Genomic DNA, 13,882 nt, shown 5'->3' with positions numbered 1-13,882 from the left:
AAAAAGCCGGTCAAAACCGTTAAAGAACACGTCCCGCGGTTCCAGAAGAGTCCAGATCCAAGACCAACATCTGCAACCGCTATGAACAAAAGAGGCACAGCAGCCCAACAATTAAACCGATGCCCAAGCTGGATAAGACCGTCATATGTCAGGTTCAACAGTTCAAAAGGGCCAATAAAGAAAGACAAATAATGCAATGTGTATGCAAACACTAACGCTGCCACTCCGGCTCCCCGATCAGTAACTTTTCCTTCCCTTCTCTTGTCTTCTCTTTAATGTTACGTACTTGACACTGCTACCTACCGACGTAACTAGTCCGTTCTCGCTCCGACGACGTCGCTATGGACCCTGCATATGTGAATGTCATCTATGCCGAGACAGGGGAGCGATTTCGCTACGTAATGAAGATCTACCACGAGACGCTATAATGTTAATTATTCCATGTATTAGCTGAGAATCTGACACGAATGCAACAATTTTAGATACGTGCATATTACCAATATATGACAGTTTCTTGTTGTTGTGTCGGTAGCTTGAGAACTAGACATAAACAGACCAAATAGGAAAATAGACCCTGAATATAAATCCACATCCCAGTCCACTCTCTCTACACGAAACTCCACACTCTCTCCGTTTCTCGGTTAGACCTCTTCTGACATGGGTTCAGTAGTATCCGTATAGTAGCCTCGATTGCCTTGACGCGGGTACAGGTTCCGTCCCGCCCGCCTTTCGAGAACAGGGCTAACATGATTGATGTGCGTATTTCCTCGGCTATAAGGTAATTATGTGGGTAGCAAAGAGGTAACCCAAGACGTGTCTGATGACGATTGCTGGGGGTAATGTTTCGGTAGTTTTTGACTCAAACAAACCGTATATCCGAGCTGGAGTTGAAGTTGTATTGTATCTGCGGAAAAGAAGCAGCATACGCTCCACGTCAAATTGTTGTCACAGATGTCATCGATGAATATTCTTTGATTAGGCTAACTTCTATGCAGACTTGGCCACACTTAGTTTCGTAGAGGGTGGGTGTTGCTTCAAGGGGGCACCTTGTAAGGCATAGCCTCACATGGATTATTTACATTAGCACGTCAATATCAGCCGATTTGATCAAAGGTATAAATTATCGGTTTTTCTAAGCCTGTTTGGAAAACGATATCCATGAACACGTACCCCGGTCGTTGACTGCCACACATGACATGCATGTGAAACCGTCGAGGACTAAAGAGGAAATATAAGACCACCTCGGTCAGACGTTTGACAAACTTGCATCTTCTATCAACGGCCTCATTCGACAATAATAATTTTGGAACTTCCTCACCGTGATGACACCAAGCCATGATTTGCATCAATGTTGGTTCGGTGTGCCACCAGCATCTGACATGTCCCAAATCAATGTATGGGAATCGCAATGGAGAACGGCACATTTTCAGCCCACTGTCGATCTTGAGACGACAAGAAACACCTGCTTATAGAACTGGATCCCTGGGCTATATGCGCTTGATCTTCAACGCTAGGTACCTCAGCACTTTTGGCATTGGCATCGGCTGAGCGGCACCGATCAAGGAGGAGTGGTGCATTTTTCGATACCTAGCTGAGTGCCTGGGCTCAGATGTACTTTCGCTTTCGTTTGTGGTGCCAATGGTACGTCGGAAATATTTTACGAGGGGAAACATGAATTCCGAACCGATCGACTATGTTGCAGTGTACGAGTGAGCCCACTAATTACATTAAACAATCAACTGGTTATAAATGGACGAATTGTCTATTACCTACTACAATATAATACCCTGTTCGTCACCGCGGCTTCTGCGCTTAGGTGCTGACAAGTACAGTCGGTACTGGGTTCTTTGTCGGAGCGACTGCACTGCATGACAGCTGAGTTGTTTGATTTGTACGTGCTAATGAGATCAGTCAGCCTGTTTTATTTAATGCTACCATATGACTTGTCACTATGTGGCTCAATATCAAGGGTTAACCTGGTCCATCACCATACTGACTCGCTTTAATCCTGCCGGCTCGTTAGTTCCTTGTTCCGCGTTTTCACTGCATTAATGTTGCATTTTAATTTTGTTTTATTTCTTTGTGTAGCTATCCCATATTCCACAATCACAATGAGCTTCAGTGATATAATTGAGAATAAGACGTGCAGGAATTAGGTAAGTTACATGGATATATGGTGGCTTTGAATGGTGAAGCATGCAGGTTTTTACCGTCTCCCGTCGAGTCTAGCAGAATGGTTAGGCCATCATTTGGTTCCAACAACCACTCTATCTTAACACCCAATTCTAGATCAAGCTAGCATGTCTCTAACACACATGTTCAACGTCTAATGTTTCCGTGCGTCATCAGAGACGTGAAAACAGCTTACCCTGCACTTTCGTCAAGCACGTGACTCCGCAAGAAGATCCTCCAGCAGTACCAAAATAGGCAAGTCGGGACCTTTGCGTGAGATCCATAAAAACAGTCGCAAACATGTTGCATTCAATCTCACTCCTTCAGAATCGCGATCATCATCGATCTCGAGGACGACAAAAATCCCCTCAGACGTGCAGAATCAAGGCCAGAGCTGGGGCCAAGTGTTACACATAGTAAAGTCGCACATCCAACTCGATGCGCTTTGATCCTTGGCATTTGTCATAGAGGAATACCTCCATATCGAATACTTGCCCTGAGGGTAAGCGCAGCAAACGGATCGCGTCGCATTATTTTTTGTTTTCTCATCGCGCGGCAACAATGACGGCAACATCGCGATCCCAGAGTCCTGGCTCGCACCGGAGCGGAAATGCGGCGGAAACAATGCCTCTGCTTGTCGGCGGCCAACTCGCCCCTGATGCCGATACCGAAGCTTCCACCCTCATCGGCACCGCGTCGCCCGGCGTTGGCTCCGGTGCTGCGTCTGTGGCCGGAGACTACGGAACCGTTGGGACATCCGGCGATGGCGCCACCGAATGTGTAACGGCACCGGCCGACACGGCGCCGTTGTCCAAGCCTCTGCCGACACTCCAGATCCTGCTGCTCTGCTACGCGCGTGTGATGGAGCCTATTGCCTTTTTCTCCATCTTTCCCTTTATCGCCCAGATGGTGCAGCAGAACGGCAACCTCCCCAAGAGCGACGTAGGCTTCTACAGTGGACTCATCGAGTCTCTCTTCTCAGCTACGCAGATGGTCGTCCTGATCAGCTGGAGTCGTCTCGCCGATCGGATCGGTCGGAGACCCGTTCTTCTCATTACAATGTTCGGCACCGCCGTCGGTCCTGTGTTGTTCGGCATGTCCAAGACTATCGGGCAGATGATCCTCTTTCGGTGTATGGCAGGTGTGTTTTCGGGTTCCGGTCTTGTCATCAGGACCATGATCTCTGAGTTGAGCACTCCCGACACACAAGCCAAGGCGTTTAGCTGGTTTGCTTTTGGAGGAAACGTGGGAATCTTTCTGGGGCCCCTTATCGGTGGCGCCCTTGCAGATCCGGCTCATCAATTCCCCAGGGCTTTTGGGGGTATTCAATTCTTCATCGACTATCCCTACGCGCTACAAGGCTTTGTTGTTGGTGCGATTAGCTCGACGGGCTGCATCACCAGCTTTTTCCTTCTCAAAGAGACGCTTCGCGAGCCTAAACATTCACCCCACGCTATACTTACCCAACCACCGGCATCAACATGGCAGCTCATCAAATCTCCAGCCGTGGCTATTGTCCTCTGGGTCTATGGCCACGCCATGTTCCTCGCCTTTGCTTTCACAGCAATTATCCCAGTCGTTCTCTACACCCCTATTGATCTTGGTGGCACAGGTTTCGACTCGTTCCAGATCTCCATTTACATGGCTGTGCAAGGCGCCAGTCAAGCAGTGTGGCTACTCGTGGCCTTTCCTCTACTTCATCGTCGTTTCGGCACGCGCGGCGTGATGAAGCTCTGTGGATACGCATACCCCTGGTTTTTCGCCGGCTTCATCGTTCTCAACACGCTTCTGCGCGCACACACGCATGCCTCCACGGTCGCTTTCTGGATTTTGACGGCGGTAGCCAGCGTTGTTGGGCCTGGTGTTTCCATGGCTTTTACAGGCGTGCAACTGGCTCTAAACGATGCAGCGCCAGACCCAAAGGTCGTAGGTACACTGAACGCTCTCGCCTTGAGTTTGGCAAGTGGTATCAGAGCTATTGTACCTGGTGTAGCGACGGCTATCTACGCGGTAGGTGTCCGAGGCCAGATATTTGGGGGTCATCTGGCTTGGGTAGTCCTCATACCTTTTGCTATGGCTTTTGCTGTTGCCTGTAATATGGTTCCTGAGGGAAAGCGGCCCGCTCAGAGTAATGATGAAGAGAATGAAGGCTAATTGGGAGGGTGTCTGTATATATGAGTGGTGGAATTGCAATAAGGACTTGTCTTTCAATCTAGCGTTGCGCATAGAATACAATAGCGTAGACTTACATCTGAATGTGTATAATCCTTTTGTTCAAGGCCTGGATCATGTCAGATTCCCTCTTTTCCTGAATCGTAATTTCCTCAATATATCGCGAGACTCAGCAACCCACCAGTTCCGCTTGCTCCGGTATCTCTAACAACAACTGTTCATGCCAGCTAAGAGGCGGAGTATCACCAGGCTTCCGTAACAGGACCTACCACGGCTTAACAGATTCAGGCAACAGTATAGTTCAATCAGGCTTCTCTGATGGAAGTATCTGAGGCATATTTGGGCGTCGATGAGAGTTAAACTACGGCTACGTGACTCGGGCATGAAAGAACAGTCTGGACACCACGAGACCACCAGACAAATGGTATGTGGGAGCAGTCCGGCAAAGACAGCAGAATACTGCGGCGATTACGATGAACAGTGTCGTTGCATTGCGCGTCAATGAGGGGATGAGAGATACGTGGGTGCAGTTTCGTTAGTCCGAAGGACTATGCCAATGCCTACGTATGTCTTTCCACTCACTTACGAGTCCATCTGTGTATGGGGAATTGTACAGTTAGTCCCGCAGTGATCCATGGCATCAATTTGGAAGCCATATTCGAGTCAACTTGGCTTGGGGAGTGAAGGTTAAGATATGTTGAGGTATAAAGACGATCAGACCAGTTGGCAAACCCCACCTTGTCCTGTAGATAAGGTATGAAGAGAGAAGGGAAATGATGATACTGTACAGTACCAGGTAATTTAGATATCTGATGATCGACAAGGGTTAGATAGGCAACTGGATTCTTCATGAGGGGCATCACGTGATGAATCTGCAAGTAATATGACAGGGATCTCAGCCAATAAAGACTCGTTGATCATTCAGGCAGCAGCATTCTCTCTTGTGAGACCGCAAATAGGCCGCACCTTCCAAGATCCGCTTTGTAGTTAGGCAACCGAATTAATTGATTCCCTCAACAGAAAAGTAAATCAATCATTTTATCAACACACTTGCTCTTCTACTCTCATTTTCCATGTGATTTTTCTGTCAAGCTAAAAGGAATAACATGGACGCCAATCGCTGTCGAGCCTCAACTTAGACCAAGACCAAGAGCCCCGCATCGAGATCGCCATTCCAGCATCAAGCAAGGCATTCTTATATCATCGGCTTGGCAACAGCTGCATATATACAAAGCAGTTTCCATCTTGTATTATACAAACCTAGTCATATACAACACAAACCACCCAAATGGAGTCTTTCCTACCCCTGGGTGGCTTCCAGCTGCCCTTCCAGAAACGCCTCAGCAGACTGTACAACGACACTAAAAAGTCAAGCGACTTCGTCAAAGAACCCATTCAAAATGAAGAAGACCCTCAAATCAAGGCTCTACATCGAAAACTGCGTATCCAAAAAGACCGTCTTGTCAGTTGGGGCGTTGAATGGTCCGACCCGAACCAGTCCGAGATTGACGAATCTCTCTCGAAAGCTGGTTTGAGCGAAGTCGTGGGAAGTATTATGTCCACCATCAAGGACACTCTGGCAGAGGCGGAACCTCTTTGGTTGAGTTCAAAACGCATGATTCAGGCGCCGCAAACTGGATCAAAAGATACAAAGCCGCCGCTGATTCAATGGGATAAGAACCATTTTGAGGACCTGGTCAATGACCTGACTTCATCAATTGATACGCTATATGACCTCTCACGCACAAGAGCAGCTGGAATTCCTAGGAGATCGTCCAAAACACCATTCAAGTCTGCAGCGGCAGAAGACTACCGACCATTCGAATCTACCCGCATGCAAACACCCCAGCAAATTGATCCCAAGACCTTGGAACACTGGCGCCCCAAGCAGGGTGACGAAATCTCCACTCCTCGAGAACTTGTGTACATGAGCAAAACAGCTTATTCTGAACTAACACATGCAACATCTCGTGAGCCATGGGGGCCATTGCTACTCGAGTATGCTACCTTTGACTCTATCTACGCCAGTACGGGTATTATGCCTCCTATGGCGCGCTTCGAGAAGCTCTCGGCCGGTCTGCAACAAGACTCTCAGAGGTCCCCTGGCACATGGACTGGGCTGCCTCGACTACTCGGATATTTCGAGGACATGGAGAACTCAAGACTTGGTCTTGTTTACCGGTTTCCCCCATCGTTTAACACCGTTTTACTGGAACGTGTCGCAAAGAACCCTTCTTACAAACTGCCTACCCTTGGAGATCTCCTTTCAGCACTAGGATCAGAGCCCAAGTTGGAAGCCAAGTTCAGACTAGCTCACAATCTCATGAACACCATCTTTGATCTACATGCTCGCGACATCACTCACGGTAATATAGTGCCAACCACTGTCTCCTTTTGCGATGCAGCATCACAGCCTGGTACAATCGACGGCGAGGTAGACATTCGACGTCCCCTCCTTTCATCATTCGATCTCTTTTCCGAAGATGCCCCTTCAACGTCACCAATTCTCTCCAAGCACCCGCTAGATCCGCGCAATGCCCAATCCTCCCCTCTTGCCAACAATCCCGATCAGAGGGTTCTCGACTTATACTCTCTAGCTACACTGTTGCTTTCGGTTGGCTTATGGAAGAAACTTGAGGATATTGTTCCAGAAAACTCCACCAGCATTCCCAATTCAGCCCTGGAGGAGCTCTCTATCAGATGCGGCAGTCTATACACAAAGGCAGTTCAAGCATGTTGGACTGCAGTCGACGATGAGCTTGCGGGACGATCTTCTGGTGAATCTCTGCTATCATCAGTTCAAGTCAGGTGCAGTCGCTTCTTGGAGGCCTGTTGTATCCTGGACGGCGTAAGTGGCTTGGAGGAGAGGCTCGATAAGGAGCTCAACCCTGGCGAGGCGACTGCCGTCCCCGTCGAGGTCCCTGCTACCAAGATGAACAAGGATACAAAAGACTTGAAAGATTTCAAGCCGTCGTTGAAGGCTACAAGCGAGAAGCCAATGCCAGCTTCGGCACCGACTTTAGGGGCAGAGAATGTTGCTTCCAAGGTTGAGAGTGCTGTCGACAACGAGGGTATGCAGCAATACTTACCATTATATGCTTCATGCGGAATTCTAACTGTTTACAGATGCCCTGGACAAACAATCCGAGACCAAAATGCGTCTTTATCCTCATGTACCCCTCACACCAGACGTCGTTGATAGGTGGAACAAGATCCTCATGCCCCAGATAAACCACGCGCTTCGCCACTTCTATCGCAAGAACCCCGAATCCGTCGAGATCTCTCTTGAATCGGTCGGACCAAGCCCTCAAAAGACACAACCCACTGTACTTGTTGTATGTACCTCTGTGGGCAAGGTTCGCGCCATCTTGAAGAAGAGAATAGGTGATCTCTTTGACGGAACCACCGGCTTTGGACTGAAAGTATGCCGAGGTCAAGTCTTGAGGTCGCGTCGACAGCCCGGCTCAGTCCTTAGATCTATGGCCAGAAGGAGTGCCAAGGGTTTTGGTGAAGATGATATGGATGCCATAAACCCTGAATATCAGGAACGCCCAAGCAATGGTGCAAGCATCGGGGCTTGGATCGGAGATCGTCATCTGCCACCTGTAAGTTTGGGCGGTCTCGTTATTGTTGACGACAAGCCCTATGGGATGACAGTCCATCACATGCTCGATGACCCGGACCGCGACTTTGGACCAAGCGACACTTTGAGATGCAGTGCCTTGCCCGAAATGGACTGGTACGAGCAATCTGGCGACGACAGCACTGTCGATGACGAGTTTGGCTACGAATTGTCCGACACTGAATCCGAGGACTACTCTGATTCCGATATTACCAGCGATTATGACGATGATGAAGAGGAAGAGGAAGACGAGGAGTACAACGAGCCCGGTGATATCCCGGGTATCGAACCTGGGTGCGGTGATGGGTACATCGTGACGCAACCCGCTCTTGACGATGTGGAAGAAGGATTCTATCCTGACCCAGAGACTCAGGATGAAGACCATATTGATACATATAGCGTTGGAGAGGTATACGCCTCGAGTGGCATTCGTCGAAAGCAGGCCTTTGGTCTTTTGCATGAAGTCGACTGGGCGCTTTTCGAGTTTTCTCACGACAGACTGCCCGATGATAACACCATCCCTCGTGTCGACGCAAAGGACTCAACACTACGACCGACTGATGTAGTCCCTTTAGAGTCACTGCCGAATATGGAGGTTCAGTGCATGGCTCGTACGAGTGGCTTACAAACCGGCAAGATCTTGCCTGCGCTGACCAGCGTCAAGATTTACGGTCGCGTCTTGCCTAGCCACGCTTATCAAGTCACCAGCGGAGATGGTGCAGAGCAAGACTCCCCTTGCAAGGGTGTCCCTCTGGGTATTCCCGGCGACAGTGGTGCCTGGATCGTCAGCCGTGACGACGGCCAGCTATGTGGTCACGTCCTAGCCTGGAGTCAGCGCAAGCGCGTCGCCTACATCTGCCCCATGGACGTACTCCTTCAGGACATTGCAGACACACTGGAAGCTCATGAAGTCAAGCTTCCAGGAGGCAGTGCCGTGGTCACAAGCTCCATCTACAAAAAACAGGATCTTGTGGAAGATGATCTAGAAGACTTGCTCGAGGAAGAACAGGATTTGCCTCCACAGCTGGTGGGCTCTCCAGACCCTGTCAGAGCTACTGCCGAAAGACGGAAATCACCTCAATCAGATTACAGCTCCAGGGCGAGTGAGAGGAGCTCTTCGAGTCCCATCCGACTCGATACATCTAGTGATTTGGGGGGATTGTCGAACCGATTTGAAGAGGCATTGAGTATGAGTGGTAGTTTTGGAATAGGCGTTAGTGGGTGACAGCTACAGTAGGATTTCTTATTTGGTGGAATCGTCTTAAATACCCTATGTTATGGATAGTTTGTTGAATATGAAACAAGTTCTATTACTTGATGCCCCTACGGTATTGACTGTGATTGCAGAGGCTATCCCATTATTTTAGGCCTCCTTCCCATTTGTTGTCTGATGAGTCGTGAGTCGCATCTTAAGGTTGTGGAAGGTGCGGCGAGCAACCTGCCTCGTGGTCAGGAGAAACGTGCCTTCCCGCACCACGAGCCTCACCGTCCACCACCACTTTCCTTCCTGCATTCCCTTCATCCACTTGATCTCCCAACAAATTTCTCCTCAATCTCTTCCATACTAGAACTTGACATCTTCACCATCGCCAACCAGGCTTGCCACTCATTTCGTACAGATCACATTCATTCTTCGTTCACTACCTCTTCATCATGCTCGCCCATCTCTTGATCGTCATCTTTGGCTTTGCCGCCGCCCTTTGCCAGGCAGCCTACAGTTCGCAGCAGCCGTACCCAGAGAAGTTCAAGTACTGGGGATGTGCTACTGTCGATGCCGCCGGCTTCAGCAACCCCGTCCCGCTTCCCAACGGTGTCTTGACTCCCGAGATGTGCCAGGCTGCTTGCATCAACCACTTGTTTGCTGCCGTATCCCCCACGTAAGTATCGGGCAAAGACTCCTTCTGACGTCTAGCTAACTCATCAAGTGCTTGCCGCTGCGGAGACGACCCCAATGCTATCAAATCCATCAATGAAGGATTCTGCAACAACCCTTGCTCCGAAGATCCCTACTCTCCCATGTGTGGTGGAGGCTGCTCTGAGGGTGAATCCGATATCTCGAACCTGTTTGTCGTTCAGGCTGCAGTTATTCAGGCCACTGAAACTCAAACTGAGTTGGGCGATCCGGGCAATCAGCCTGCACCAGCCACTGACTTCTTCACTGTCACCTCTTCGGTGGTGTTGGTCGCTTCGGCTGCACTCCCATGGCAGACCTCTCTGGCATCGACTGGACAGGGTCAAGTACCTCCTTCATTGCCAGTCACTGTTCAACAGCCCCCTGAGAGCCCACTTCCTCCGTCAGCTTTTGTCCCCATTGACCCGCCAACCACTTCTCCCGGCGAGCTCCTGGATTCAGCATCAACCTCGACTGCCCAAGTTCCTACCAGTCTCACTTGGGTTGAAGATGAACCTCCCACGACCCCGGTAACAGACCCAGAGTCACTCTCAGATGGGTCCGGAATCATGTCCGAGTTTCAAGCAGAGTCTCCCACCAGCGAAACTCTAGTGACAGAGACTGGTTCTGTGCCTACCCCTTCCCCAACTGTTGATGAGGTGGGTGTCTCAGAGGCAAACCAGTTTGAGATCCCATTGTTTGTCAGACTGAGTGAATTGCTCCTCATCGCGGTGGTCCTCATTTGAGGCTGAAGAGCTGAGGATACTCGTTGAAGATGGAAGTCTAATATGATGAGTTTGTGGAGACAGTGTGGTAGTACGATGATATCGGTAATATCAAGACTGTCTATGGTCGGTGGATTATGGAGGAATCTTTTTGTAAGACAGAGCAGAGATTAGACTGATCTCAAAGCACCGAGCACATGGAGTGGTACGACCTGAGGGTTGCCCAACAATGGTCCCCGAATGGAATGATAATTCATAAATGATGCACACAAATTCATTGTTTTTATTTAAACAAACCCTTGTTTCCTAAGCAATTATTGAGATTGAAATCGGTCTCCGTGCAAAATATCGAGAACATCCGGGCACACAAGCACAGGGTAAGTACTCCAATGATCTGACGTAAATCTTTGAGGCATGAGCTGGCAACCCCACTGTAGCTCCAAGCGTGCGACGCCAGAAGTGGCGGGGTACTTGACAGCAGAGCAAAGGTCGGTCGACATCTCCCCTACACCTACATTTCAATTTTATAGACAAAATGCAGTCAGGAATATCAGGTATGCAGAATACGGGCTCTGTTTGAGGGTCCGAACTAACTCTTGCAGCTTCTCAGGAGCTTCAGAACGAGTTCAACTCGTTGCTGTCGTCGACCGGCACCTTTGGGCTCCTCGCAACCATCGAGAAGGAGTCCATGGTCCCTATCACCACGATCCCCTCCAAATCAAGCTCTTTTTCTGATAACCTTTCTGGTCTTGAGCCTCACCTCAAGCCCGATGTCGCCCTATACATTATTCTTCGTCGTCACGAGGATGCTCCTCGATTCATAGCCATCACCTACGTCCCCGACTCGGCAAAGGTGCGCCAAAAGATGTTGTTTGCTTCCACCCGCTTGACCTTTGTGCGAGAGCTGGGCACAGAACACTTCCGGGAGACCATCTTTGTCACAACGCCCGAAGAGCTGAGCGTCAAGGGCTTCGAGAAGCACGATGCGCATAACAAGTTGGCTGCCCCTCTCACCGAAGAAGAACAGCAGCTGGGCGAGGTCAAGCGTGCTGAGCAGGAGGCTGGTCAGGGAACGGGACAAAAGGCTATTCATCTGAGCAAGAACTTTGCTATGCCCATCTCTGACGAGGCCATTGCTGCTCTGAAGGAAGTTGGCCAAGACGGCGGTCGACCTGTGACGATGCTGGTTAGTAGTCCAAGTTCTGTTCTAATATCTTGCCGGAAACTAACCGCTTATACCCAGAAAATTAACCCCTCGACTGAGAAAGTGGAGCTCGTTCCCGAGGCACCCACGCCGAGCGGCATTTCAGAACTGACAAAGGCCATCTCGTCGACCGAGCCGCGGTTCACCTTTTACCGCTTTACCCACACACACGACGGTGCCGAGTCGAGCCCCATTCTGTTCTTCTACACCTGCCCCTCGACGCCCGGCAACAAGTCCATCAAGTTCCGCATGATGTACCCCCTGATGAAGCGTTCCGTCCTCGACGCCGCCGAGAGCCAAGCTGGGCTGACGCTCGAGAAGAAGTTTGAAGTAGAGGATCCTAGTGAGATTACCGAGGAGTCGGTCTTGGAGGATTTGCATCCCAAGACGGCGTCCCGACAGGGCTTTAGCCGCCCCAAGCGACCTGGCCGATAGATATATGAGAGTATGAGATTGTTACGAGAATGCCCTTTTAAATAAAATAAATAAATTTGTGCTCAATAACGGTGTTAATGGTGTGCAAGAAAAGTGTTGTTAAAAAGTCAATTGTCCAAACCACAATGCTGGTATTTATCCAAAGATGCATGCGCGCAGTAAGAACATAGCCGCCCGTCATTCCTATGCATGGTATATCTTCCTCTATACTTTTGATCCCCTTCTGTTGCCTTTCATGTACACTCCTTTAAATACATTTACCCAGTAACTTGAAGTGTAAATAAGTAGACCTCTGGTGCCTCGTGTGATGGCCGGACGTCTGCCCCTCTCAACAGAGGGATCCGCCCATAATAGATTGGGACAGATGTTTATGTCGATTCCAGTCGCTTATAACCCTTTACTCCTCATACTTGCCTCCGACAAGAGACAGGTTACTTCTCTCCATCTTATCCTTGAGGAACTCGTAGACTGTAAAGGTGACGGCTTGACCAGGAGCAACACGCATAATTCGAGGTGTGATACCCTTGTACAAAGCATAGAATCCTTCTTCCCTAAATAAAAGTCAGCACATTTTCAAGTTTTCTTGGCAGCGTCAAACGTACTTGAACATTTGGGTAGTAATTCGAGTAATACGAGCCCAAGCACTAACTCCAGGCTCAGCACCTCCCCGTTGCAGACGTGTCTTGATAGTATCGATAGGAGCGTTACTCAGAGGACCCATGGCACCCGACACAAGACCGCACAGGGTGGTCTGGTAGTTGGGCAGGTTAGTGTTTTCGTACTGAGGCTGGGCCTTCTTCAGCCAGTCCTTGAAGTAGCTGTAAGCAGTAAAGTTGACAGCCTGGTTAGAACCCTGCCTCAGCGCCGTCAAGCTTACACCACGGTACAGCGCACCAAAACCTTCTTCCTTAACGACGGTGTAGAGCGCGTGAGCAGCGTTGCGGTACTTGGGAACATCGAGGGGATCCGCCATGGAGTGGTGCTGCGCCTGGAGACGGATCTTGATGACCTCCATGGGTGTCACGACGCAGACGGCTTCCGTAACACCGGCAGCCAGACCGGCAATAAAGACACTCTTGCCGGACACGGCGCCCGTCTCGTCGGCGAGGAATTGCTTGTACTTTTCAAACGAGGTGAAGCGGATGGCCATCTTGGGGACGATTCCCGTAAAAACGGCGCCGAGACCCTTGTACAGGCCGAGGGGCGTCTCCTTTGCGACGATGGCGGCGCCGGTTTTCAGGAAGCCGCGCTTAGGGGCTCCTGGTTGACGGGCGCGCCTTGAGAGCTGCATGCGAACCTTGATTGTGTCTTTTTTATGTCTGTTAGTTTTTACTTTCTAGGTTTGCGCCGTTTGGCGCATTCCGAGGTTCTTACCGAGGGGATGGCAGGCGAGAGCTTCCATCATACCAGCACCACCACCAGCTGCGATTGAGTTAGTTTTTGATCGGCTTATACCTTGAATGGATCATGAGGCCGCTGATTTTTAATTTCTGACGTACCAATAAGGTTAACAGCCGCAGAGGGCGGCGCCTTTTTGCCATTGCCGTTCTTTGAAGCCATTGCGACAAGTGTGATTCTTTTGTAAGAGATGTTACGCCGAGCCAAGTAATACAGAATAATACAGTATAGAACAGAGAGAGGTCGCGTGTGTTTATTGATCT

General features: G+C 49.8%; 5 protein-coding genes across 5 annotated transcripts, besides 1 other annotated feature; 4 read left to right on the top strand and 1 right to left on the bottom strand.

The window, feature by feature from the left end:
* Positions 1-2,733: 2,733 nt before the first annotated feature.
* On the top strand, positions 2,734-4,326 carry FPSE_01685 (uncharacterized protein; the record flags this gene model as incomplete). The annotated part of the gene is made up of 1 exon (XM_009254805.1): positions 2,734-4,326. One exon carries the CDS (start codon positions 2,734-2,736, stop codon positions 4,324-4,326), a length of 1,593 nt encoding a protein of 530 aa, XP_009253080.1.
* Positions 4,327-5,632: 1,306 nt separating this feature from the next.
* On the top strand, positions 5,633-9,191 carry FPSE_01686 (uncharacterized protein; the record flags this gene model as incomplete). The annotated part of the gene is made up of 2 exons (XM_009254806.1): positions 5,633-7,415; positions 7,471-9,191. 2 exons carry the CDS (start codon positions 5,633-5,635, stop codon positions 9,189-9,191), a joined length of 3,504 nt encoding a protein of 1,167 aa, XP_009253081.1.
* A 428-nt stretch (positions 9,192-9,619) lies between these two features.
* On the top strand, positions 9,620-10,603 carry FPSE_01687 (uncharacterized protein; the record flags this gene model as incomplete). Its single annotated transcript, XM_009254807.1, has 2 exons — positions 9,620-9,843; positions 9,892-10,603. 2 exons carry the CDS (start codon positions 9,620-9,622, stop codon positions 10,601-10,603), a joined length of 936 nt encoding a protein of 311 aa, XP_009253082.1.
* A 514-nt stretch (positions 10,604-11,117) lies between these two features.
* FPSE_01688 (uncharacterized protein) lies at positions 11,118-12,221 on the top strand (the record flags this gene model as incomplete). Its single annotated transcript, XM_009254808.1, has 3 exons — positions 11,118-11,136; positions 11,185-11,768; positions 11,826-12,221. The coding sequence occupies 3 exons, from the start codon at positions 11,118-11,120 to the stop codon at positions 12,219-12,221; spliced, it is 999 nt and encodes a 332-aa protein (XP_009253083.1).
* Positions 12,222-12,256: 35 nt separating this feature from the next.
* Positions 12,257-12,279: a repeat region.
* A 339-nt stretch (positions 12,280-12,618) lies between these two features.
* On the bottom strand, positions 12,619-13,781 carry FPSE_01689 (uncharacterized protein; the record flags this gene model as incomplete). The annotated part of the gene is made up of 4 exons (XM_009254809.1): positions 12,619-12,772; positions 12,824-13,529; positions 13,596-13,643; positions 13,721-13,781. The coding sequence occupies 4 exons, from the start codon at positions 13,779-13,781 to the stop codon at positions 12,619-12,621; spliced, it is 969 nt and encodes a 322-aa protein (XP_009253084.1).
* Positions 13,782-13,882: the final 101 nt, after the last annotated feature.

Source organism: Fusarium pseudograminearum, chromosome 4 (genome assembly GCF_000303195.2).
Source record: "Fusarium pseudograminearum CS3096 chromosome 4, whole genome shotgun sequence".
Lineage (NCBI taxonomy): Eukaryota > Fungi > Ascomycota > Sordariomycetes > Hypocreales > Nectriaceae > Fusarium > Fusarium pseudograminearum.
The sequence above is the reverse complement of the archived record's forward strand: the minus strand, read 5'-3'. Positions and strand labels throughout refer to the sequence as shown.